A 26,596-nucleotide genomic window follows, 5' to 3' on the forward strand; every position below is an offset into this window, starting at 1 on the left:
ATGCCGTGTCGTGTTTTAAATCCTCAACAATGATGAAGACTATAGCGATGACCTCTGAGACCACTGTATACAGAATTGTAACTGCTGATCATAGCAGTTCCGTTTGAACCAGCTGCACTCCATTAATGCATTTTGGGTTATACAATTGAGGAAGGAAAAGTGTCAAAGCAAAATGCTCAGAGAGGAAGAGGAAGAAGTCCTGCCATCAGCTCATCAAGCAGCCAAAGATGGCAGGCAAGACAATTCAGAGAAAACCAAATCCGTTCATGTGACATGTCTGGTTTCCCGCCTAGCTCATCGATAAGTGTGCCAGAAAGAACATGTTGTTCTTTCAGGTCTGTTACTCAACACCATGCTAATATAAAGGAGAAGTAAGGCCAATTAAGCTTTCTGTGCACACTGTGCACTCTGTTTAACCAGGCTGATTAAATGGGCCATGTTCTCACCAGGGGATGACCTATACATGGTTATACCTATAGAATAGTATCAATATTGAGATTCTTGTAGCTTTGTCATCCTCCGGTGGCCTCAAATTGTTTCGATCAAATCTTTTGATCAAAATTCTACAAGTCACAAGCGTGTGGATCGGTTATTTTTGGTTCAGCAACATAAGGTGTAGATAAGGAAAAAAGGAGCAGCCCAAGTATAGTTCTGGGTGGACCACCATGGTCAACTATAGTATTTGAACTTACAGGTATATGGTTAAAATTAGAGGTGTGCATTGGCACTGCTTACGATTACTACTTATGATTCACCAGGTATCGATTCGATTTGATTCTACGATGCATCGTGTTGCATCACTTTTCTATATTACTGCACAACTTGGCACAGATATATACTGAACAACAAATTAAATTTGAATTATATTATATAGTATTATATTTACATAATATATTTAGGCTTCGATTATGTCACGATGCTGCATCGATGCAGAATCGTGCACGGTTGAATCGCGGTGCATTGCTGAATCGATTTTTTAAAAATGAGGACAAAGTATGACTTATCATCACAAAGGTGCTTTAATGTAGTGAAAGTAACCAGGTTAGTATTTACAAAAGATTATAAAATGTGCGCTCAGATACTAGTTCATACAGTGGGACTATACAAAACAAAACAAAACACAAACTTGAAGACAGATAGAAAATGTACATTTTTAAGTTTAGCATATTTTTCTCCATGATATTCTGTATTTATTTACATAGCTTTTTTGCCATCGACTAGATATCTACCCTACACCATAAATATCCACGAAATGATGTACTCTAAATGGTACTACTGAAAAAGCCTCATTTTATACTTTGTCATACGCTGGTGTCGCGTGCCAAAAGCCAGCAGTTTCAGGCATGCAACACCGACATATGATAGCATAAATTAAGCATTAGGGTTGCACAAAGTCAACATACTGTACATTCAAAGTGAAAGAGTGAAACATGAAAGTCCATTCAAACGTAAGACTCCTTGGCGTAAGATACGTCTTCAAAGGGCAGCTGCTGGCCGCAGCACAGCGACACAGACTCGGACATGGCCCTCGGGCGGCGGTACGGCGGTATGACTCCCACAGCTGTGGCGGCCGGCGTTAGCGCGAGGCAGTCCGCAGCGGCGTACCGGCTCGCGGGACAGCTCGCCGTGAAATCGCCATGCACGGAGGAGGGGCGGGACCTCCTGCCCAGCTCTCGGGCGACCTGCACGGTCATCATGGTCCGGTACTGCGGAGGAGGCGCCGGCAGGGCGGTGCTGAGCACGGCGTGCGCGTAGGGCGGAGGCCTGCAGGGCAGCTTGGCGTCCACCTGCCGGAACACCTCGATGGCCGACAGGGGCCGGCGCTGTTTGATCAGCTTGTCCGCCGCTGGCGTTTCAGGCCCCCCCTCGCTCTGGGAGTCCTCCTGGAGGGTCCCGCAGGTGGTGAAGGGCCTCTCTCTCTGGTGGTGCCCGCCTTTCTTCAGACTGCCCCTGGAGAAGGAGAAGCCGCCCAGGCTCTTGGTCCTGAGAGGGACCTTGCCGCCGTCGAGCCTCATGGAATGGGAGCGTCTCTTCACCTCCACCACGTCCTTTCCTTCCTTCGTGCCGCCAGAGGACGTTGCCGGCTGGCGGGTGGAGTTGGCCCTGCGGACGCAGACGGGAGACCCCGGAGGAGGAGAGCTGGCGAAAACGGAGCCCTCCGACTGGTTGCTCTCCAGGGAGCAGGACGAGGAGTGCGAGCCCTCCTTGGACAGGTTGCAGGCGGCGTACAGCAGCGCCGGTTCCGCGTTCCACGGCGGCAGCGCCTCCGCGGCCCAGGCTCCTCCCCCCCGCCCTCTGAGCAAGAAGGAATCGTCCGAGACGGGTTTCTTCAGGGGCTGCTCTCTCTCGCGGGTGCAGTCCTCCTGGCTCCTGGAGCCCACGCCACGCAGGCTCCTCACCGCAGACACGTGCGAGATGATGGGTTCGGAGCGGCGCCGGTTGGAGGGGGCGGGCCTGGTTGTCGCGGGGAAGAAGACGGCGTCATCGTGCGGACAGTTGGACGAACCGCCCGCCGCCTCTCCCTGGACGGAGCCCGCCTCTCCGTCGGGGCCGGGGCTGTCGTATGCCGAGTCGTGCTGCTGGGAGGACAGGGAGTCCTCGTCGACGTCTCCCAGGAGGTCCGAGACGTTTCCCCCCAGGATGTCGCAGGCGCAGCAGTTCTCCATGAGGAACCGCGTCAGCTCCGTCACCTGCAAGGGAACCAGGACAGGAGAGCTGGATGAGCCAACATGATTCGCCATCCAAAGTGACTGAACATCGCTCAACATACCTTACGTATTATGAAAGGACATTTTATATCAACTGTCAATGTCACGGTTTCTGAACTGTCCACACGACTCCACAGCCAGGAGGACCAATTATTCAACATAAGGTTGAAAATGAATGTTTCGTAATTCAGCTTTTTATTCTAATTATTTTGTGATGTGCATTTCTCCTTTTACTTTTTTAAGTGTATCCTCACATGCATGAATGGAGAGGTTTATGAACAATATATTAAGTAGATGTAAATGCGAGTAGGCTAGTCTGTACGATTTTAAGTACGATTGTTTGCTTGACTAAACAAAAGTTGTAAACATTTGACATTCTGTTGCGGTGTACAGCTGCCAATTCTCAACTATTGTTGACATCAATACAGGACTGCGCTTTATTTGTCTGAACATCAACAGTTCCTTCAGTAGTGCTCTGTGAAACGAAACCCATGGAGTTGCTTCAGAACACCAGGGCTGCTGCTGCAGCCTAACTCTTGTGAAACTCGTTTGTGGTTTTCACCGCAGAGCTTCAAAGAGCCCTGCAGGGAGGCGAGTGGCATCTAGAACTTTCACCTTATTAGTGTTGATTTTGACAGAGAAAAATTTTAGTCATGTTTTAGTCATTTTGTCTTTTGAATAAAAACCCATTTAGTTTTAGTCACATTTTAGTCATCTGAAATGTTTTAGTTTTAGTTTATATGTAGTTTTCGTCGGTTTAAAAAAAACGTGGTCGACGGTCATTTCTCGTCATAGTTTAGGTCGACAGCATCAACACGGCACCTTGTTCAGCTTGGCCATCTGCTCCGCCACAGGCATGGCAGCCTCCAGCTGCAGCAGCGTGGGCGCGATGCACACCGCCAGATTGGCGGCGTCCATCTTGTTGGTGTCGGCGCTCTCGAGGACGCGGCAGAGCACACACAGGAGGTAGCGCAGGAGCAGCCTGTTGGGCCCCGGAAGCATGTCTACCACCCTGAAAGAGGAAGAGGATGTATGTCAGTTGAGCGCGCCCCCTTTCTTTATGTAATATACTTCTCTTTTTTCAAAACTGACATGTAGGCCAAGTGAGGAAAAGGGGAAGTGTTTAACTTTTATGTAATGTGTGAAAAACAAAAAAACACACGTTACATAAAACGACCTCAGCTCACACTCAAAGTCTGCATTCAGAAAACTTGGACCAAACAACTTGGTCTTGTTTCAATGAATAAAACATTACTTTTTTTGTATACGTTAATACAATATAACTATAGCACATCTGTATGGTAGAGTATAGTAATACACAATAAATCAAACGCGTCTGAACTGAGCGGTGCAGGCAGTGTGTGTGTGTGTGTTAGGCTACTCAACAGTGCCACTTTAGGTCACCCAGCGGTATTGCCATACTCAAGTGGACATGGAGACATACATACGGACACACATAGCCGTTCATTGGAGCGGTTAGGCACCGCTCAATAACTATCACATGTGCAGTCGGTGGTCTCCCTACTCTAGGCATCTAGACCCTGCGGTGTCTTAGGACACCTGCTGACAAAATCACTAAAGGTATTTGAAGCAGTGCATGAGCGAGTGAGCCACAGAATGTTGCGGATCGTGGCTTTAAAATAGATCAAAGCTAGGTGGGGAACTGACCTCTTGACCCGTGCAGCTCTCTGCTGTTCGTCCTCTGTGTCCAGAGCCTCCATCCACACGTCGTACAGGTCAGACACCAGCAGGCTGCCGGGCAGCTCCTTCAGAAAGCTCTGCATGTGGTCAACAGGAGACACACTGTATCACACCACCATCCCTCCTGGAATCAACCATCTTAAGCCCTATATACTTTTATTTTTATTTTTATATACATTAGATGACCAATAGCTCACTAGAATAGCTCACTTTTAATAATATATTTTTTTACTATCTTGCATTAGGTAGCGGTCCTCAGTCTCTGTCACTATTAGGGATGGGCAATATATACATTACCAGTATACTGAAATCCTAATATGTGGCTAGATATGGTCTGGGATAATGGATATCACGATAGGGTCCTAATTGTTGGCGTCATAAAGTGCGTCAAAAAGAAAATCTAAATGTTTGCCACGGACGAGACCAAAGCCTTTGCCACGGACACGTTGATGAGCCTTAATGCGACGCACCTTGAGGAGGCCCACCAGGTTGATGAGCCCTAATGTGACGCACCTTGAGGAGGCCCACCAGGTTGATGAGCCCTAATGTGACGCACCTTGAGGAGGCCCACCAGGTTGATGAGCCCTAATGTGACGCACCTTGAGGAGGCCCACCAGGTTGGCCACGTTCATGTCTCCCATGTCCACGTGGTGTCCTCCGTCCAGCTGCTCCCGGGCCAGCCTCATGGCCTTGTTGTTGCACGGCTTCCTAAAGACGCCCTCCGTGGACGGAGCCTTCTGCCACAGCAACGCCAGCAGGACCTGTAAGTAAAAAAAATAAGAGTACTTTAGTCCACCACTTCAGATTACGGTCGGTGGCACAACAGTATAGTTATGCGTGTGTGCATGAATAAGTCAGCGGTCCATGGGGGGATCATTACGTGGAAGTGTGTGCGTGTTTAAGTGGAGGCTGAGAGTGTTACATGGCCACAGCCTGCCACAGTATAGACACATTCAGAGACGGGTCCCCTGGTCGCAGGGGACCCGGATTTCCTGTAGGCGGAGACAAGATATCTATTCTGCGGGGTACTATAGGCAGCTCTTCTACTACATTGAATGGGAAAGTGACTGATGTTAGTCCGCTCAAACGTTACTCTTTTACCTGCTTTTTACTAACTACTACCTTTACAAAGAAGCCCAGAACATCGGGATGAACCTGTGTAGTTTATGGCTGCTCCAACACTAGTAGCAACATTCAACTTTGGAGATAAACGGAATGTCAAATACGAGCACCCGCCCGAATTTCGTTGCGCATTTAGTAGTGTAACTAATTCCGGCACCGCTCATCCACCACGGGCTGTTGAACCGTCTCTGAATGCGTCTATACTGTAGGTACCAGGGATGGACAGCCAACCTATACAGCAGTCATTTTATTCTTCACCTTTTGACTTTCAAGGTGATAAGCGCTAGGCCATGGACGCCCCCATTTAGACCACAATCCTGCCTTAATGTATTATGTTCGGCGAAGAGATTTGCCATAGAGGGAGAAAAGGAGGGGACCACATACAGAGCCCTGGAGGACACACCCATCAATGAATTGAGTAGTTGAGACACAAGCAAAGCACAATGTGATCATTTTAACCTTTTCTCTTCCCTGTACTTGTGTATAAGTATATTTTCTACATTGTTACTTGTAATGTTTAAGTTTGTTACCTGCCTATAGTGACTATGCTGCTGCTACAGTATGCATGCAAATTACAGTAACATTTCATATATCTAAACAGATTTTTCATCAGAGAATAATAAGCCACAAGATTAAGAAAGGTACAGTAAAGTTATAATTCACTCCGACACCTGCAGCTGATTCGCAAGAGACGGATCAATGATGGTGGATGGTTGGTGCGAGGCGACCACAGGGGTCCTGTTCACATGGTTGGTGGTGTCACCTCAGAATGATGGCGCCACACCACACCATGCAGGCGACCACAGGGGTCCTGTTCACATGGTTGGTGGTGTCACCTCAGAATGATGGCGCCACACCACACCATGCAGGCGACCACAGGGGTCCTGTTCACATGGTTGGTGGTGTCACCTCAGAATGATGGCGCCACACCACACCATGCAGGCGACCACAGGGGTCCTGTTCACATGGTTGGTGGTGTCACCTCAGAATGATGGCGCCACACCACACTATGCAGGCGACCACAGGGGTCCTGTTCACATGGTTGGTGGCGTCACCTCAGAATGATGGCGCCACACCACACCATGCAGGCGACCACAGGGGTCCTGTTCACATGGTTGGTGGTGTCACCTCAGAATGATGGCGCCACACCCCACTATGCAGGCGACCACAGGGGTCCTGTTCACATGGTTGGTGGCGTCACCTCAGAATGATGGCGCCACACCCCACTATGCAGGCGACCACAGGGGTCCTGTTCACATGGTTGGTGGCGTCACCTCAGAATGATGGCGCCACACCACACTATGCAGGCGACCACAGGGGTCCTGTTCACATGGTTGGTGGCGTCACCTCAGAATGATGGCGCCACACCACACTATGCAGGCGACCACAGGGGTCCTGTTCACATGGTTGGTGGCGTCACCTCAGAATGATGGCGCCACACCACACTATGCAGGCGACCACAGGGGTCCTGTTCACATGGTTGGTGGCGTCACCTCAGAATGATGGCGCCACACCACACTATGCAGGCGACCACAGGGGTCCTGTTCACATGGTTGGTGGCGTCACCTCAGAATGATGGCGCCACACCACACCATGCAGGCGACCACAGGGGTCCTGTTCACATGGCTGGTGGCGTCACCTCAGAATGATGGCGCCACACCACACCATGCAGGCGACCACAGGGGTCCTGTTCACATGGTTGGTGGCGTCACCTCAGAATGATGGCGCCACACCACACTATGCAGGCGACCACAGGGGTCCTGTTCACATGGTTGGTGGCGTCACCTCAGAATGATGGCGCCACACCACACCATGCAGGCGACCACAGGGGTCCTGTTCACATGGTTGGTGGCGTCACCTCAGAATGATGGCGCCACACCACACTATGCAGGCGACCACAGGGGTCCTGTTCACATGGTTGGTGGTGTCACCTCAGAATGATGGCGCCACACCACACCATGCAGCGTACACACTTCAGGGTACACCTCGCACACTTGCAATATCTATAATTGGGCCACCTCACTAGTAACAGCCATTACAAGATGACACCCTTTCTTGCTGACACTCTTCAGTCAGAAAGCATGCCTATACTGTACCAATGACACGGTGATCGTGGCCAAAAATAGCCGATGGACAGGCTCCACGGCACATTGCATTGTGCAGCTTGTAGATACTGTTATGTTCCAACAAGGTTTTGAGCATTAAGACCTGAGGCCGATTTATCAGGTGGAAACCTCCAAAACTGTTACTTTTCAGGATTCAAATCCAAAAACAGCAAAAGCTGCAGATCTATAAGCTCAATCCGTTATTAGAGTAATTAACTCCATAGACACATAGAAAACAGAAAAAGGTACAAAAAGCACGGCACAAAGAGGAACAACATACTGCGATTGGTTTGGGCAGAAGGCCGTCATCGGGGCAGATGCTCGTCAGCGGCTGTCCAAACAGCTGCGTTCTGGACTCGGACTGATGGGCCTTCCTCCCAAGAACGCTCTTCAGGATGTTCCACTTGCTGCCGTTCTCTGAAAAAACAAAGCATTTGGATCAGTCACCATTATGATGACAGTGCATTGGAAAAACAACCAGGAGGAGTGTAGAGGTGCTCTCATTCACTTGTACATTGCAGTGTGGTTACTTCTACTAATTAAGTAAAACATTTGAGTACTTTCACCAGCGCTGCGGCCCCATGCATGCAAGCTGACATCTGGGGTTGTGGTTTCATTCAAACTCACCAATAGGCTGCTGAGCCAGCCTGTCGTCTTGGCTATGTGAGGCCTTGGGCAGGGTGGAGATCTTTGCATCGCCCTGACAACGAAACAAACATGAGTAAAGACATGACGAGGATGAGGGAAGGTGTGTCGTTGGCAGAGGGGAGGGGGCTGTCTCTAACAGTCCTAAAACACGCTATTATACACACACACACACACCTCCACAGCCACAAGCACATGCGGTCCGCGACACACACACACACACACACACACTTCATGACTACTTCCGTCTGAATGACACAGAGTGAAACAAGACCCACGAGATCAACCCGACCTCAACACCGTCCCACTCCAAAATTGCCCATATTTTCACATGAACATGTCTTAATATCACACTGTAATTCACTCTTCAAAGCAGAATGGGAATTGGCTCACCTCAAGTGGAAACCCAATGAAAGGCTCCATTCCACCTCCGGTTAGACTTTTAGTCTAGAAAGCAGAGAGACGGAGAGTGAGACACAGAGTGGATGTATGTGTAATAGGCCTACACATAATACCATATTTTAATCAAATTTGAACTGGGGACCACCCAAAAGAATATTTGAACTTGGGACCCCCCACCCTGACAAGCACTTGTTGAATGTAGGAGTTAATTGAGGCATATTATATTCAGTTTGACTCGGTTCCACCGTCAAATATTGTGAAAATAGCGATGTGTGCTATACTATGTGTGGCCAGCTGTGTTGCATCAGGGGGTAACTTACAGCGACGCTGCCACTCAACACCTTCATGAGTAGGCTTGGAGGAGAAGTACAACCGTTCCTCTCTTTTGCTTCCTTAATCTTCCTGTGATGAGGAAACGCGTAAAAGAGAAATAATGTTGACTTCTATTCCATTTTATGGTTTGCATTTGGTCAGTCTGTGCAGCGCTGATTATTACACAGACTGGCGATTTGCTCCTCACGCTGCAAGTCACATAATTATCATCTAAATCTAAAGTCCATACATATATTATGAGCCTTTTTTGTGTCTTAAAAAGGAGAGATTCATATATAAAAATTATTCATATAATAAACACATGAAACAATACAAAATAAAACATATTTTAAATGTGTTATCATTAGTCATCCAAGTTATTCATTATTGGTAATAAAAACTCCAAAACTGTGCAAATGGAACAAAACTCTTAGAGATGCAACACCTATACAATCACAAATGAAGTAATTGTCTTTCAATCTCGAGTGCTCATTTGCCTCACGTGATTAACAATTTAGTGTGAGAAAGTCATCGATGCGTACCTGTGCAGAGTACCCAACCAGCGGTCTTTGAGCTCAGGCGAGCTGGAGACAGATTATAACAGCATGGCACGAGTTACCAATGACAATGACCAATCCACACAGACAGAGAGAGAGAGACACAGACACACACACACAAGAGTGAGAGTCAGTGGGGGGACTGAAAACAACAGCGGCTCCGCCTGCCTCTTTTAATGTGTCTGGTGGAAAGACCATAGTCTTTTGGAAACTCTAACTCAGTCATGGGGACAGGAAGTATAGCGTCACGGCGGCCTGACACCACCTTCTTCTTCCACTTCCTGATATGCTGCCGCTGTGCCTTGATGTCGTCCACCATTGGAAACACACTGCAGTGTGACGGAGAGACTGTCACTGTCACACAGTCCATTTGTACAGACAACTCCCATTCCCTCAGCTCTGAGTTCAAGCTGCTTCCCTCTGGCATTCGCCTAAAAGTTCCAGGGGCCAAATCAACAGGTATAAGTTCTCCTTCGCCTGTAGCTATCCAGGCTCTAAATGCCGATAGGAGGAGGTAACTTGTCACCTGACTCACTTGTATTAATTATTTATACAACTGTTCTGAAAATGTTATGAATTATAATGTTACACTGATACCTTGAACTGCCATCCTGTTATAATGTTCTATGTGTACTATGTGCCTTTTTGCTGTGTTTTTGTGTTTCATGTTACCTGCCTGTGTTATGCCTTGCTGTAAACCAAATCGCCCCACGGGGACAAACAAATAAATGAACCTGAACACCTGACAGCTGAATACCTGTCAAGAGCCACTGGGAGGTGGGGGGGTCGCCCTAGACTTTAGCTTTATTCATACTGCAGTTTTAGGTGATAATATTGATTAAGATTGTTATGGATGTAGTTGCCTGGCATCTCCTGACACATTTGCACAAATGTTCACCATGTTTGAATTAAGTATAAAATATGTTTAACGTTGTTAAAATGATTGTGATGCTATTAACTAATTTCGCTAGGGACCCCCTGGTACAACCCTGTATACTTATATAACGGACCCAAGTTAACTGTACTTTTTTTCCCTCTTTACAACAACTCTCTACGCCAAAAATAGCTGCAAGCTCACAAGTTCTGCTATTTTTGGCAAACGTTTCCCTCAGAATAGGGATGCTGGGGTTCAAGTGTTTAACGGTTGCAAAACACTGTGCATTTCTCAAAAACAATCTCTGCAAACACAACACCACACAATGTATAACCTGCAAAGTGAATGCTCTATATAACCTGCAAAGGCCCATCGCTGATCTCTCCAAGTAAATAGGTCAGTGCCATCAGAATGACACATCATTCTTTACAGACCAGACAGTCAGAAAGCGGTATATGTTCTCATGAAAATATCAATAATTGATTAATGCTCAGAGCTGTACCTTTTCTGTATATGATAAAGCAATTTCAAACAGAACAAAATAACACATTAGTGACATTACAGTTCTGTTCTGTTCTGTGATTGATTGAGAGGATTCCCTTTAATGCTTGTATGGTATTTAAATGTAAACTTGACAGATATTATGTCATTGCGATACAGAGAAGAAAAAGGCAAGACTGCTTTACAGCACTGCATAGCACAAAAAAAACTAAAACTAAAAACAATGTTATCTCTGTCGGGTGGAAACCTCAATGTCCAAAACTTAGGCTATACTTTTCACCATTCAAATTCCAAAATAGCAAAAGTAGGCTTAGGCAGAACTGTATGTGTAAGTACAGTGCTGTCTATCTGTCTCCTGACGGCCAGGACAACAGATACTCATCCATATCACGATTGACTGACTGATTGATTGATTGATTCACTGCACCATCAGAGTACTGAGAATATTATTATTGTTATTTATTGTTATTGTTATTATTATTATTGATGTGCACAAGTTACTATGTGTCATTGGAACTTAAGTGGAACAAGTAATTTAGAGAATTTCAATTCTGAACTTCAGACATGTATACCAAAGCGACAGAGGAAAAACTGCAACAACATTTCGACCTTTTTTGTTTAGGAATGCATGGATGGCCTCGTGTCATCACATGATCACACACACACACACACACGTGGCCTCGTCGTCATTGCCATCATCGATTCGTCATCAATCTCCACCCACAGAAAAAGAGAAAACCACAACCATGTTCTGTTAACAGTAAAAGACGTTGTTTCAGATGTTTCAGGACTATAGCAGGAGGACCTGTTGACTCCCAGCTTATTGGAAGGATAGCTAAACAGTTGCACAAAAGGTGCAGGAACCCGGTTACACAAAAAGGTGCAGGAACCCGGTTACACAAAAAGGTGCAGGAACCCGGTTACACAAAAAGTGCAGGAACCCGGTTACATGTAATCTTGACCTTCGGGTCAACATTTTCGTCAAAGCATTGAGAGGATCGTGTCAAAATGTCATGTCTCACCTAGACAGGATGGAAATATCTCAATAGAAGAGCAACGAGAAAAATACGACCACCCCAATTATATTTAGGTATTATAGTGTATTAACATGCTCTGTCTACCGTACAGATTGGACACATTTTGTTAACGCATTTTGGGCGGGAACCCCTTTTGGTGTTTTAAACATTATGTTATAATTTAGCTATTGGAAAATATCTGCTACATTTCATTAAAATGTGCCTCAAATCTTTCCGAAAATTGTCATGATTTCGAAGCTTTTATTTATTTATTTCGACGTCAGGCCTAAACAAACGTTACATAGCGCCGCTTTAAATGATCCATTTCATAACTACAGTACAGTCAGTGTTACAGAAACGTCTCCGTGGCCACAGTCTATTAGTCAATATCTGATGTTCTCTTTTGTTTTTATTGTAAAGGCCTGCGTTTCCAAACGATGAGGTCCTCTGGCACAGAAATCCCCAGAGTCATGTGATCGATCTGTCAGATAACCCCAACTTCCTATTAGAATAAACCGACACAGAAATCTCTCTACTTCCCTTTATTTTTTCAATGAATTGAAACGGAGTTAGTGGGGCATTCCAGGACACCATTACTACGTGTCACTGGTCACTGGTCACATAAACACACTAGATTAGAGAAACAGAAAGAGAGGGACAGAAACAGATAGGACACTTTTTCAGCCTCACAAGTTACAACAACAAGACAATCGCCCTATCTTGCACGGAGCCTATAAAATAAGCCCATATCCCTATAATTGACCTAAACGTATTAGTCTTTTTGGTTTGTTTTTACTATTTAAAACATTTTAAAATTGTTATAGTGCCATGCCATGTAGCACATGCAATACACTGCAGGGGGCATTACATATGTAGGCATGAAAGAATGTGGATATGATACATCACGTCCACTTTCATGTCTTCACGGCTTTCATCTATTGTGAAATATCACGCCATTTTTTGCTAATCTTTGAATACATATATATATATATATATATATTAAAAGCGAACGTTAAACTCAAATCTTTGCTTGAAAACTCAGAAAACTGTTGGATTTAGAAGACATTAAAGAATCGGCCTCAGGTCTTAATAGGCTAGAACGTTAGAACGATTGTTAAGGTACACAGGGTCTGCTGTTGCAGATGTTATGTACCTTGCGCGCGCACGTGTGTGTGTGTGTGTGTGTGTGTGTGTGTGTGTCTCACCGGAACGACACCAGGGAGAAACTGAGAGCCCAGGCCAACATGAATGTAATCCTGAGATCAATATCTCCCCTTTGATCTTCCTCATCCTCTGGGTCTTCTTCATCATCAAAGCTGTACAGCCACACGTCCTGTAGACTCACCCTGTGCTTCAGACGATAGCTGGCACTGGATCTGCGCGCGCACACACGCACACACACACACACACACACACACACACACAGTCTCAAGGTCATGCTCCCACCGAATGACACTGTTAAGCTGTAGTTAAGCTACAAAGCTTCATTGGTCCAATATTATGCAAGTGTAATTATCGTATTGTGAGGTATGTAATACCGCAACACTATTGTTGTAAAAATACAGGGGTACATTTTATGAGCAGGCAACTTCGTAGACAATTAAGTAGCCTATACCTGGTTATCACAGCAATACGAGGAGGGTCCATTCAACTCCATTTGTATACACTCTCAGAGTTACAGACCTGAAATGTCCATTTGGTTCCTAACCATCAGTCATTAACTGGGGACTCCCTGCAAACCCCTCAAGGACCCATCGCGGTCCCCCGCACCCCATTTTGAGAAGCACCTACTTGTTGTTGATGGCACATGGCTGGTCACTAACGAGCTCAGACTTGCATTGCAGTGTGTGCAGTGCAGATGCTGCAGATTAATCAAGAACCCTCTTCCACACGTCCCATGTTTCTGGGAAGCTCTTCCAACGACGCCAATCATATATTATTGACCGCTTGGGAACCAGTTCGATGCCGGGCTCCCCCAGGGTTAGTGGTTAGAGCCAGACTCTGATTCGATGCCGGGCTCCCCCAGGGTTAGTGGTTAGAGCCAGACAATGAACCCCTAATTGCATCCGATGAGCAGTTTGGTGCCTTGCGTGTTTACCTCCACCATCAGCGGATGAATGTGTGTGTGAAGGTGAATGGGTGAATGTAATGCACAGTCTAAGTAAAGCACCTTAGCATAAAGACACTATATAAATGCACCCTTTACCATATAATGACCAATTTATATTCCGTTGTATGACGTCATAGCTTCTAAAGGTCGCTGTTCCATGTGTCCATGCTTGTAAGCAGATAAGACGTTTTGTTTTGGTATGCAACAGGAGACAATGAAATCGCATAATGTGTCTGTCGGGTGTGATGATTGCTACGATGGGCTCCTTAGAGCAACCAGGTCTATGAAAACAAACATGAGAACTTCACACATATACATCGGCTAGGCTATTTGAAAATAACCAATCTACCAGCTTACAACACGTTGCGATGCTTGATGCGCCTGTAGATCTGCAACCAGCATCACACAAAAGCAGCAGATCTACAATAGAGATTTTTGCTATTTTTGAATTTGAATCCTGAAAAGTAACATAATGAGGTTTGCAGCCAACAGAGACAATATATTATAGACTGCACACTACAGCATTGTTGATAGTTGGATTTGTTTTCTCATTTTTCATTCCCACTATATATAAATGGGGGAAATAAGTTTTGAACACATCAACTTTCTTTCATTCACTTCATTTCCAATGATGCTATTCACATGATTTATTTACCATACATTGGTATTAACTCAGGAAATCCACACATGTAAAGAAATTACAAAAATAAAGTCCATACGTATTTTTATGTGGTATAAAGTGCAATAGCATGGGAAATAAGTATTGAACACACCAAGAAAAAACAGTATACGTACTTAGTGATTTCATATGGTGCCTTGCCATTCCTTTCCTATGTAATCAGCTGGGCTAGTGCAAATTGATTGGCTATAAAAAAAACAGCTGTTTTGTTATCAAGCAGTCACACAAGAAACATCTCATGATGGGTAAAAGCAAAGAGCTCTCTCAAGACATTCGCAACCTGATTGTTGCTCAGCATCAGAATGGAACTGGTTACAGACGTATTTCAAAGCATCTGAATGTTCCAGTAAGCACTGTTGGGGCCATTATCCGCAAGTGGAAGAAGCATCACTTCAACATCAACAGGCCGCGTACAGGTGCTCCTCGCAAGATTTCTGACCAGGGAGTGAGAAGGATGGTCAGAAGAGTACTCAAAGAGCCAAGGACCACTCGGAAAGGTCTCCAGAAAGACTTGGAGGCAGCAAGTGTTACAGAGAAAACAATAGGCAATGCACTCCACCGCCATGGCCTCTATGGACGCTCAGCACGCAAGACCCCATTTCTCAGGAAAAGGCATGTCGAAGCTCGTTTAAAGTTTGCTAAACAGCATTTGGACAAGCCTACTGAATACTGGGAGAATGTTGTCTGGTCAGACGAGACCAAAATTGAACCTTTTGGCTGTCATACTACACACCATGTTTAGAGGAGAAATGGCACTGCGCATCACCCGAATAACACTATACCAACAGTGAAGTTTGGAGGTGGAAACATCATGGCATGGGGTTGTTTCTCATCTCGAGGTACTGGCAGACTTCATGTAATTGAAGGAACAATGAATGGAGCCATGTATCGGGACATTCTTGAGATGAATCTCCTGCCATCCACCAGGATGATGAAGATGAGACGTGGCTGGACCTTCCAGCAGGACAACGATCCAAAGCACAAAGCAAAGGAGACTCTCAAATGGTTTCAGAGGAAGAAAATCAAGGTGTTAGAATGGCCCAGTCAGTCACCTTACTTAAACCCCATTGAAAATTTGTGGAAAGAACTAAAGAAAAGGGTTCAACAGAGGGCACCAACAAATCTTCGAGATTTAAAGACAATCTGTGTCTGTGTGGAGGAATGGGCCAAAATCACACCTGAGCAGTGTGGGCGATTAGTTACTACATACAAGAAGCGTCTTGAAGCCGTCATTACAACCAAAGGCTTCTCCACTAAGAATTACATTAATTTCAGTTAGCGTGTTCAATACTTTTTTCCTGTGTTATTGCACTTAATTCCACATAATTATTATTTATGGACTTGAATGTTGTGATTTCTTTTCATGTGTGGATTACTTGAGTTAATACCAATGTCTGGTAGAAATGTCCTATCAATTGCATCTTTGGAAATACACATACTGAGGAAAAAGTTGACGTGTCCAATACTTATTTCCCCCATTGTATATAGTTTATTGTTTGAAGAGTGAAGAGTCTGTGCGCTGTGTGTTCCTACAAACACACATGTTGTTACACACACTGGTAAACCAGCCAAAACAAACAAACAGTGAAATAGATCCTACACAGTCAAAATAAGAAACAAACAAACATGCTGCTTTACGGTATTGAAGCCCCCACACACTGAAATGAGTCTTGAGCTTATTCACAGCACGCTGAATCACACTGAAATGAGTCATGAGCTGATTCACAGCACACTGAATGGAACCAAACAGAGACAATGCACTAATAGATAAATGCATACTGTCCTTGGGCAAGACACTGAACCTTACATTGCCTCCAATGAGTCAGTCGGTGAGGCGCACGTCGCGACGACTCGCCGCCAAACGTCATGGCCACCTGTCGAGGTCGAAAATGGATCTCGCTGTCTCTCAGCTCGCCACCATTGGTGTGTGAATGTGGGAAGTGAGGACGCTGGCGTCGACTGTTCGCCGCTTCACCTCCCAATGTATGAATGAATGGACCATTGTAAGCGCTTTGAGTAGGCACGTAGTGCATAGAAAAGCGCAATTCATTATTAATACACTCAATACTCTACATGTGACTGCAATAATACTTTTGTGGCTTTCGCATTTATATAGACAGTAGGCTGACAGGAAATGGGGAGAGAGATGGGGGGTGACATGCAGTAAAGGGATCAGGAGTCGAACCCAGACTGGATTACCAGTCAAGGACTTTCAATCCTCCGACATTCAATTTCTGTTTACCCTTGACAGAATAGCTGCAGATCACTGATAGGCTCTTTGAATGTTATTCTCAAAGGTTTTTCTTCAAAGCCTGTATCAGCCTAAGTTTAATAATAATATTAATAATGGAACAAAACATGAATGTATCATTCATTCTTCTATACAGTCTGCGGCAGCTACTGGAAAAGTGTGCAGTTGGTCTACAACGGCAGTGAAAGGAAAGATGTTTGTGGTAAAGTGAGTGGGACAGACGACCTACTCTTCAGCTAAAAGCTATAAACAAAAACGTTCCCCTCAGTTTGAGGCTCTGCTTAGTAACACATTGTTACGCCTGTAATTGACACTGTTGGATGACAGTTTGCTCGCAGATAATCTATCTAATATCTACAGCTCAATGAACTGTAGATATTATGTGCTATTTTGGCAAGTGACACGAGGCGTTGTGAGCTTGTGGTTAGGCTATTTTCACAACGTTTGCCCCTCTCTTACGTAATATCTTACAATTTGGTATTAAAAATAGTCTTAAGTTGTGCCACGGGTACGACTCCCGATCCGACGGCCTTTACTGCATGTCACCCCCCCCCCCCCCCCGTCTCTCTCCCCATTTCCTGTCAGCCTTCTAAATAACATGCTATTAGTGCGGTTGCCATATACAGAGTAGTAATTGCCATGTATATCTGCTTTTTACAGGATCAAGAAGATTCAATTCCTCCATCCTTGTGGCTATTTTTTTACATTTTTGAAATGTTTGAGGAAAAAGTTTGAGAAGGCATTTGTAGAACCGACCTAAAGGTCAATAATGGAGATTTTGGGCCTTCCTGATCCTCCGTTAAAATTATTCAACCAAGATATACCAAATTCTGTACACATTTCGATCACTGGAGTTATATGACAAGTTAATAATTTGTAAATAGTTAAATCTTATATTCAGTCTAAAGACATTTCTGAAAATAATTCAAGCTGATCGCGAAACCTTCATCTGATGGAATCTAAAGTATGCTTAAGTGGGAATCCCCATGTTTTCTACTCTGTATGTGGAGACACTCTCTACACAAACAGATGTCAGGAGAATCCCTGACAGTCATGTGTTCAGCAACATGTTTTTTCTCACTTCCCCCATTGCACTGATTGGTAGATGTTATATTACGTATGTAGATGTGTCAGGGCTTGTAGCACATGTAGTACATGTAACATATACATATTTGACATGTTTTTATCAAAGTTCCTCCTGGTGGATTAAATAGCTTTTTTTATGTCATGTTATGTTAAAGAGTGGCTATTACTGTGTGGTTTATACACAGAGAGAGTCCATTGAGAAATTCCCTTTGACTTTGTGTGTTGACTCTCGAAATCCTCATTGTGTCAACACTACAGAGTGCAGCAAATGTGGAACGTGGTTTGGTTTGCTTGCTCTGTTGCACTTCAACTTCAAACTGTATGACTAATTTACAGGTATTCATTTACAGGTATTTTAACTCTCAAACTGCTGGACCGATCAGCACCAAAACTTGTTGTGCACAGAGTGCCATTATTAAATGGAGTCACATATCAAAGATATGCCAGATATGACTGTCATCATAGAGGACTGGAATCAAAGGTTGGATACATGACGTCTGAGATCAATCCAAAGAATCATCATGATTCCATTTGTATCATAATATCTTATACGAGCACATGAGAGTATAAAGGTATTTGGTTTTGGTTCCCAAACATTGTAGGTTGTGACTGTTCAGTTTCGCAAATAGTGATAAGAATAGAGAATGGAGAAAGGGAAAACAGTTAATTGTCTCGTTTCATCTGTAGCTACACACACACCGCTTCATCGTTTGTGTCCATCGTCTTACTTGAGCTTGGCGAAGATGATGACGTCACTGAAGAGGAAGAGGTGTCTGTCCCTGGTCTTGGTGCCCTCGGTCACCTGGACGCACTCGTCCAATAGGAGCTCTCCGTTCTCGCTGCATAGACCGAGGACAAAGGGACACTGGTCCAAGTTGACCCAGCATGAAGACTCCTCCCTAGACCGGAGACAACAACACACAGCAGCCATTTAAACTCTTAAATTAGTCGTTCCTGAGCCACTAATTTGATGACGGGTCATCGATCAACCTGGAGACTCCGCCAGTCATCAAATTATTGGCTTAGGAATGTGACAAAACTAAACAAAAATCGCCATGAATTCAAGGCTCCATGGGGTTTGTGATAGATAGCGCTACTGAATACCGAGTACAACACATATGGGAAATACAGTCTGTGGACCTGCTATTATCTTAGCGATCTGCTAAAATGAAACATTTTTGAAACCCATCGTGACTTGCCCAAAATAAGAGGTGTGGCAGGTTGAAAGTAAGGGTCAATCAATGCATCTGGTAGATCAAAAAGAGGTGATTGAGAGGTTATACAGTAGTAGTATGCAACTTATAGTGTAGAACTGATGGTCAAACTGAAACTGGGGACCCAAAAACTAAAAGAAAGTAAGTGCAATTGTAACAAGAAGTTCCTTTGTGTTCATATCAGTCTTTATCCACTTCTTAAACCCTATCACCTACTGTACATTTTGCTGACGAGGGTCCCTCAGAGGCCCTTTCTGCCCGTCTATAACAAATTTCATGGGCTCATTGGGCTGAAAATAACAGATCTACAAACAAGCTCACAATACGTTGCATTGCAACAGATTGCAAGCTTATAAGATGTCCACTTTTCACAGAATGTCCACCACAGTATATATAATAACTGGAACCGGAATTAATATGGTATACTGTCTGAAGAAATCTAGGCTACAGGCAGCACTGCAAATAGTTAGTATACTACAACAGTACAGCAGTGTATGTTTACCATAAGTATGTTCAGAATCTGAATGGATTGCTATAGGGTCCGTGTGGTAAAAATAGTAATTAACCATCTTATTCATAGACACACTTCAGGACAAAGCTGAGCCCAGCCTTTGCCTGGAAAAGCAGCCCATAGTGGTTGTTAGCAATCAATAGCATGCAGTCCTGAAATCCCCAATCAAATGTCATTCAATGACACAATTGATTACCTGTTCTTTAATGACAGTCATTGTGCGAAAATAATATTCACAGTTTTGAGAATAAATGTCAGAGCCACCGGCGGCCTGCAATAATCAGATGCAGTAATCCTACCTGGAGAATAATCATCAGACCACTTACAGTAGGAGACCATGCAGTAGGATGTGTGTACCATTCACAGCAACACAGCTGCAGTTAATCAAATTAATAACGTGTGTTACTTAGATTTATAGGTGTGTCAATGTGCAATTAATTGTGCATTAGCCTCAGAGACCGCAGGCGTTTTGTAATTGATTGACAATACTGTTGACTTGGCTCGGGACACACCTGAATCTAAAAAAAAAAGAAAAAACTATAGGCTACATTTAAATTCACTTTAAATGAACGCTGAATTGTGCAGCTGAGGCAAAAAGCAAGTAACCACCCACAGGGCCCGATCATCCATAGGCCATAGTAAAAATAATAATAGTCATAATAAATAATAATAAAACATTGAAAGTTGAAGCGGGGGTGTGTGGTGGGTTTTCGGTTGGTTGTAGCCTATTTAATATTCAAATGACATCAACACAGGTACTTTCCCTTCTAAACCACAGCTACTGGGTATGAAATGGATAAACCAAAAGGTTAGCTTTGAAATCCAATAGGTGTGAGAACATAAATCATTGGATAATTGGAGCCCAGCTAGCAGCCCCAGAGCGGCAAGGTGCAGCAGGTGATAACCATTATAGCAGCATTGCCTATAGGAACAGGAAATTAAATCTATTTCACGGTTACTGTACAAACTATACAAAGGTGCTTTGTCCTCTGCTACTGTAGATGCAAGATAAATATCTCCAGTGCACAGTATTGTATGTGCATGGCACAACGAAAGGCCATCGCGATATGTAGATAGCTTTGTTTATGAATGCTTTGATTATTATTTTTTTCGATATGCTTTTGTGTGACGCTGTAGTATGATCGGTTACTAGAACGCTCGCCCCACAACACCGTCACCCTGAGGGGCGACGTGAGGTCAGTGGGAAAAAAGTGGAAAAAAACTCAAACATTAAAAAGTAGCAACGCTACTGTACTTTTGTCGACTGAACGCATATATGCGTTGTGAGCTTGTCGATGGTTCATGTGGTTAGATGCCTGTCGTGATCTAGACTAGATCAAAGAGACATGGTCGCCCACCGCTGGTCTCGATAGCAGCTTCTACATGTCACTGACGCCCACACGGAATATTGTGTGGAATGTATGCTGCATTGAAGGGTGAATATGAAGGGTGAACTCCCCCTGTCTGCAGCTCTGGCGGTCTGCGAGGACGGTGTTTTAATGAGTCAAGTGGGATAGTAGAGAGTGACTCATAATATAATAGGCTATGGTATATGGTGGGCTTCAACGTGGGCTATAGAGGCCACCAGGGGGGCAATAGGAAAGAAATTAATTTAATTCTCAAGATTGTTGACATCTATCCAATCCTCCATCCATCCATCCATCCATCCATCCATCCATCCATCCATCATTCAGATTTTGAATGGACTATTGTCACAATGACAACATTCTCGGACTAAACATGTCCAATGTTTATGAAAAAGAACTCAATTAGAGAGAAAGGAAAATGAAACGGTGATGAATTATGTATAAACATTTTAATATAAATTCCAATAAAAGTCATAACATTGTTGGCGCGCAAACACACACGCACGCACGGTAATTCCGGGTTTAAAAGGACCGTTTTGTCCAAGTGACAACCTTTCAGAACTGAACATAATTATGTCCAATGTTTACAGAGTGCTACTGTATGCCTGAGAGTCACGCGATGGGTATGAGTATGGAGGCGGTTGCACTCTGTTAATTTATCTACAAGCTATCGGAAACCCCCATACACACGCATGCATGTCACACACACACACACACACACAGCTGGGCGCTGAACAGAGTGAGGGACTAAAGCCCACAAGGTGACATAGAGAAACCAACACAACGCTATTAAACAGGTGCTGAATTGACATACTGCAAGCAACACGAGCTGTGACACTTTAAATGTCACAGCACGTGCTTGCAGTATGCAGCAAAGTCTGTTTGTGAATAGTGTATATGAGTAAAGAGCCTGAGTGCTAAAGGGATATATCACTTTCTAATAAAATAAAACATAAAACTAAATATTTAAACAATATTGCATGCATTAAATGTTCTAATCTGGGTGAGGGGACGTGTTTTTTTTTTTTCAATTACTTTTTATTACTACAGTAGGCCTAGGCCTATATGTTTACCGGTATTTTATTTAAAAGTGGAATATTGCTATAACTGTGGGTGTACAATTGTAAAAATGGACCATTGTATTTGTACACCCAAAGACTTACAGACCCATAAGGTACCATTTGTTTCAAATTGTACCCTCTCAAGAGTTAGAAATGGATACATTTACACAGTATTTTACTGTGTAGACTCATACTCTGCCATGTTTCCTCTAGCTCCCCCTGTAGGCTGTGAAGTGCAGTGAGGAGTGAGAATGAAGTTACCTAGATGAATTAACAAAGATACAGTAGGTGACATCCTATAAAACAAGATCCATCCTAACAACGGGGCTCCACCGGGCGCATCAGCGTCGCGTCTCCGTCACCGTCAGGGAATGTTCCCTTTTTAATCAATGAAGGGTGGCTCTACTGAACCGCGTTGCGTTGCGTGACTGCATTAAAATTGCCCCGGTTCGTTTTTTGACGCACATGACGGAGACGCAACGCGCCCGGTGGAGCCCCGCCGTAATTAAAGAATACCAACTGGGAAATTAGAAGCAAGAACAGAACAGTGTTGCTCGCTGTACTGGGCTTTTCCCAGCTGTGAGGGAGTGTGCAGAATGATTATGCTTGCTCTTCAATCATTCTGTTGAAGTGTTACAGGGACACTTCACCCCTTTTACAACCAGATCTTATTTGAATGATGTTTGGGAGACAAGAAACACTTTCCTGGGGGTTTTATGTTGGTACTGTGTGTTTTTAGATATTTCAGTATCTCAAAGTGTCCATGGACTCCATGATGTCATGGATACTGGGCTCACTTCCTTCCTGGACTACAATTCCCATAATGCTTTGGTCCACTGCTCCTCCTTGTGGATAGGGGGAGGGCTGTCTTACTGAGACAACATGTAGTCCAGGAAGTACATAAGTGAGCCCAGTGTCCATGACATCATGGAGCCCATATAGACACTTTGAAATACTGAAGTATCTAAAAACACACTTTACCCACATGAGAACCACAACAAAGTGTTTGTCTCCCAAACATCATTAAAATAAGATCTGGTTGCAAAAGGGGTGAAGTGGCCCTTTAACCCATTCTGACCTGGCACCCATTTTGGTGTTAGCATCATGTTATGCTTTACCTATTGAAAAATAGCAGATCTACAAGCTCATAGCGCACCACCGAGTGGCACGCTACGAGCTTGTAGGTCTGCTATTTTTGAAAAATTCGAAGAACGACTGACATTTTTAGAATCTGATCTCAGGTCAGAATGGGTTAATCAGACCAGTGCTGTGTCCAGTGAAAACCTCGTATGAATCTGATCTCAGGTCAGAATGGGTTAAGAGAGGACAAAAAAGAGGTTCCACACACCTGATGGGAGAGCAAGGAATCCCCAACGCCTTCCCGAAAGCCAGCGACGGAGCCGAGCGTCGCCTCTGAGCCAAGCTACGGAGCTGCCGCTGGAAGACACCAGAAAGGTTTGAAGATGGTAAATTACGGGTTCCATTTTAAAAACTAAACATGGTGTGAGATTGTAGATCTGCAAATACTTTTTCTTCCATTTCAACTTTCGTTGACGAAGTTTGACACATTCTTAAGATTTTCCCAAAGTACAGACTAGACGCTATAGGTGACTACGATCGCTTGACTCAAGCGATTTAGTTATTATAATAATGTAATTATAGACCGATTCTGAACATTAAAATGACCAGCAGAAAGGATTCAGAGACCAGGAGAAATGCAAGGCTTTTGTCGAATGTTATGCCATATGGCTCTGCATAGGCTAGCTGTCTATATGAGAGTGTGTGTGTACAGTGTGTGCGCGCACGTGCATGCGTGCGTGTGTGTGTGTGTGTGTGTGTGTCCGGAGCTAATCTCGTAAACTGCTGGACCAATTATTGCCAAACTTTGTATGCACACTGCCAGTAGGCCACAGAAGTAGCTTCACACAAATAGATTTTTCCTCATATTTATACTTTTACTCATGAAAGTCAATAAAGAGCTTGGATCTGGCTGAAACCTTGTCAAAATGTGGAGTCAGTGGTGGAAAAAGTGTTCACATTTTTTACTTACGAGTAAAAGTCCAGTGCTTCTTGATTACTGGATTAATCCATAGTTTCAAGCAGCCCTGGGCACTAATAAGCATTCCACTGTCCAGCACTGTATGATGAGTTACTGACTGGAAGTAAACTTCTTATTCACAAAACAACACAAAGCATCTCTTTCTGGTCTGTGTGTCACCCAAACGGTGCCCCATTTAAACGGCTGAGGCAGATGGTACAGGACAGACTGCCTGGCACACAGCAGGACAGACAGACTGGGGGGGGGGGGGGGGCATGGTGGTGCACTCGGTACCGATGTGGGCACTGGGCGTGTGTTCTCTCCCCATGCCCTAGGTGGGGTTGGCGAAAGGGCCTTTCTGTGTGGAGTTTGCATGTTCTCCCCATGTCCCCTATAGGGTAGGTATACCATAGATTTTGGGCCTAGAATTAATGTTTGTTATTTGTCATGTTACATGTGGAAAACCACGCAAGAATCCTGGTGTCTCTCATTGCCGACCAACTCTGGTCCCTGACACTCCCCCCGTCAGGTGACAGGAAGCGGCCTGCTCATTCCTTATGCATTGAAGGAAGCAAGAGCTCAGTTCGGGGATCTCCCCAGGTTGGCAGTGGGAGTATAGCGCCCGGGATTACGGTTTACTGAGCTTAGGCAATTGGCACCGCGTGAAAAATGGGTTACAAAATCGTGGGATAGGAATTTAGGTTTAAGGACAGACAGACTGGCACACAGGATGGTACAGGACAGACTGGCTGGCTGGCTGGCATTACTGTACAGGACCAGGGTGTCCTAGCGCAGTGGTTCCCAAAGACAAAAAAAAGAGAGAGATTTCACTCGTGAAAATAGCAGATCTACAAGCTCACAACGTCAACGTGTCGCTTCACCACTTCTTAAACTTGTTACACATGCATTCATAGAAATGATTAGATTTTATTTATGAAATACTTTTGAAAAATGTTGGAGTTGTTTTTAATTGAACACACACACACACACACACACACACACACACACACACACACACACACACACTTTCTATTTGCTTGGATTCCCCATCGATGATGTCACTGGTACCATGAGCATTAGTGAGGAGGACCAATTATATAAAACTAGGTTGATTATGGGTGAAGTGGTCCTTTAGGTCCCCTATGCACAAATAAAACATTGTCAGGTTACGTAATGGCTCTCGAGTCTTCCTCCATAATCTTTTGTTGTGATGTTGCTGCAGCGTGTTGTGACATCCGTAATTGTTTGTCGGCAAATACAGTATGTAATTCATACATACCATACCGTGTGTGTGTGTGTGTATAAACTTGTGTGTTTCAGTTCTGTTAGCTTAGAACAACAAGGCGTAACATGTTTTTAATTCCTTATACTTCGGCTAATTGGAAATAGCCAATGTACGAGCCCGTCATCATTTGATACACATTGTAGATATACTATTATCAAAAAATCTAAAACAACTATTTCAGAACCATTTGGGACCGTACCTATGTTCCCTCAGCCCTATGTTCCCTCGGGTCCGCGTCAATATGCCGACGGTCCGATCGACAACCTACCTCAAACCCTCACCCTAACCCTAACCTCCCCCGGGGCAGACACCTAAACCTAACCACCCACCCTCTCCCGACCCCCAGCGCACCTCGGACCAATGCTCCTTCTGAGGGAACATAGGGCTGAGGGAACATAGGGCTGAGGGAACATAGGTATGACCCCAACCATTTTACACATATTTCTCCGTCAAATGGGGGTCCACAGCCACGTACGTCCATGTGGTGGTCGTTGACATGGAAATGTTTGAGAACCACTGCTCTAGAATTAAGGTCATCACCTCATCAACAGTGTCTTCAACATCTTTGCAGTGGGTGGTGTATGTATATGGATGGATGCTCACCGTGCATAGTGAGGCTGCGGCCTCATCGTAGCTTCCCCTCCTCATCGCTGCCGCTCCGTCACGTCGCTTGCAGCCACTTTGGGTCGCATCCATACCCGTGTGTAGCCTCTCAAAGACGTGTCTCTGGTTCTTCTCCGGAGCTTTCCGCACGTCTGTGTGAGATTGTTCCGCAGTCACAGTCACAGAGTGGGCTGCTGGGTCCTCGTTCAGCTGGTCCTAATGAGGGTTACAACAATGAAGGGCCGGCAGACAATAGAGGAGATGGGGTCGCGCTTGACCCTGGCTGTGGCCTCCCACAGAACCCCACCTCTCCATCCCACAGCCTGTTCCGTTAATGAGATCAACAGGCATGGCTACAGAGGCCCCGCCGCCCCGCCCCCGCTATCCAGGCTAACGAGGTTGAGATGCCATGCCGTACGTGCAACAGTCCAGGAAACAACCACCACCA

At 44.7% G+C, this 26,596-nt stretch overlaps 2 protein-coding genes across 2 annotated transcripts; both read right to left on the reverse strand.

The window, feature by feature from the left end:
• Positions 1-1,007: 1,007 nt before the first annotated feature.
• Positions 1,008-9,669, reverse strand: tagapb (T cell activation RhoGTPase activating protein b). Its single transcript, XM_080790432.1, has 9 exons — positions 9,538-9,669; positions 9,004-9,085; positions 8,675-8,728; positions 8,264-8,336; positions 7,917-8,053; positions 5,009-5,170; positions 4,377-4,486; positions 3,531-3,720; positions 1,008-2,690 (listed from the first exon to the last, which is right to left on the reverse strand). Exons 2-9 carry the CDS (start codon positions 9,028-9,030, stop codon positions 1,443-1,445), a joined length of 2,001 nt encoding a protein of 666 aa, XP_080646558.1. The 5' UTR covers positions 9,031-9,085; positions 9,538-9,669; the 3' UTR covers positions 1,008-1,442.
• On the reverse strand, positions 9,510-26,225 carry LOC308334569 (rho GTPase-activating protein 20-like; the record flags this gene model as incomplete). The annotated part of the gene is made up of 6 exons (XM_080791369.1): positions 26,149-26,225; positions 23,571-23,659; positions 18,798-18,968; positions 13,149-13,319; positions 9,771-9,881; positions 9,510-9,579 (listed from the first exon to the last, which is right to left on the reverse strand). The coding sequence occupies exons 1-6, from the start codon at positions 26,191-26,193 to the stop codon at positions 9,510-9,512; spliced, it is 657 nt and encodes a 218-aa protein (XP_080647495.1). The 5' UTR covers positions 26,194-26,225.
• Between the last annotated feature and the right edge of the window lie 371 nt (positions 26,226-26,596).

The sequence above is a fragment of the Protomyctophum bolini genome (genome assembly GCF_963924005.1).
Source record: "Protomyctophum bolini genome assembly, chromosome: 19".
Lineage (NCBI taxonomy): Eukaryota > Metazoa > Chordata > Actinopteri > Myctophiformes > Myctophidae > Protomyctophum > Protomyctophum bolini.

What these genes read in the sequence shown, in the direction of transcription:
- tagapb (XM_080790432.1), bottom strand. Translation starts at nt 9,030, where the DNA reads ATGAAGGTGTTGAGTGGCAGCGTCGCT. An exon ending in TTCTGCCCAAACCAATCGCA is followed by an intron (nt 5,171 to 7,916) that starts GTATGTTGTTCC and finishes TTTTACTTACAG; the next exon opens with GTCCTGCTGGCGTTGCTGTG. An exon ending in ACCTGGTGGGCCTCCTCAAG is followed by an intron (nt 4,487 to 5,008) that starts GTGCGTCACATT and finishes GACCACATGCAG; the next exon opens with AGCTTTCTGAAGGAGCTGCC.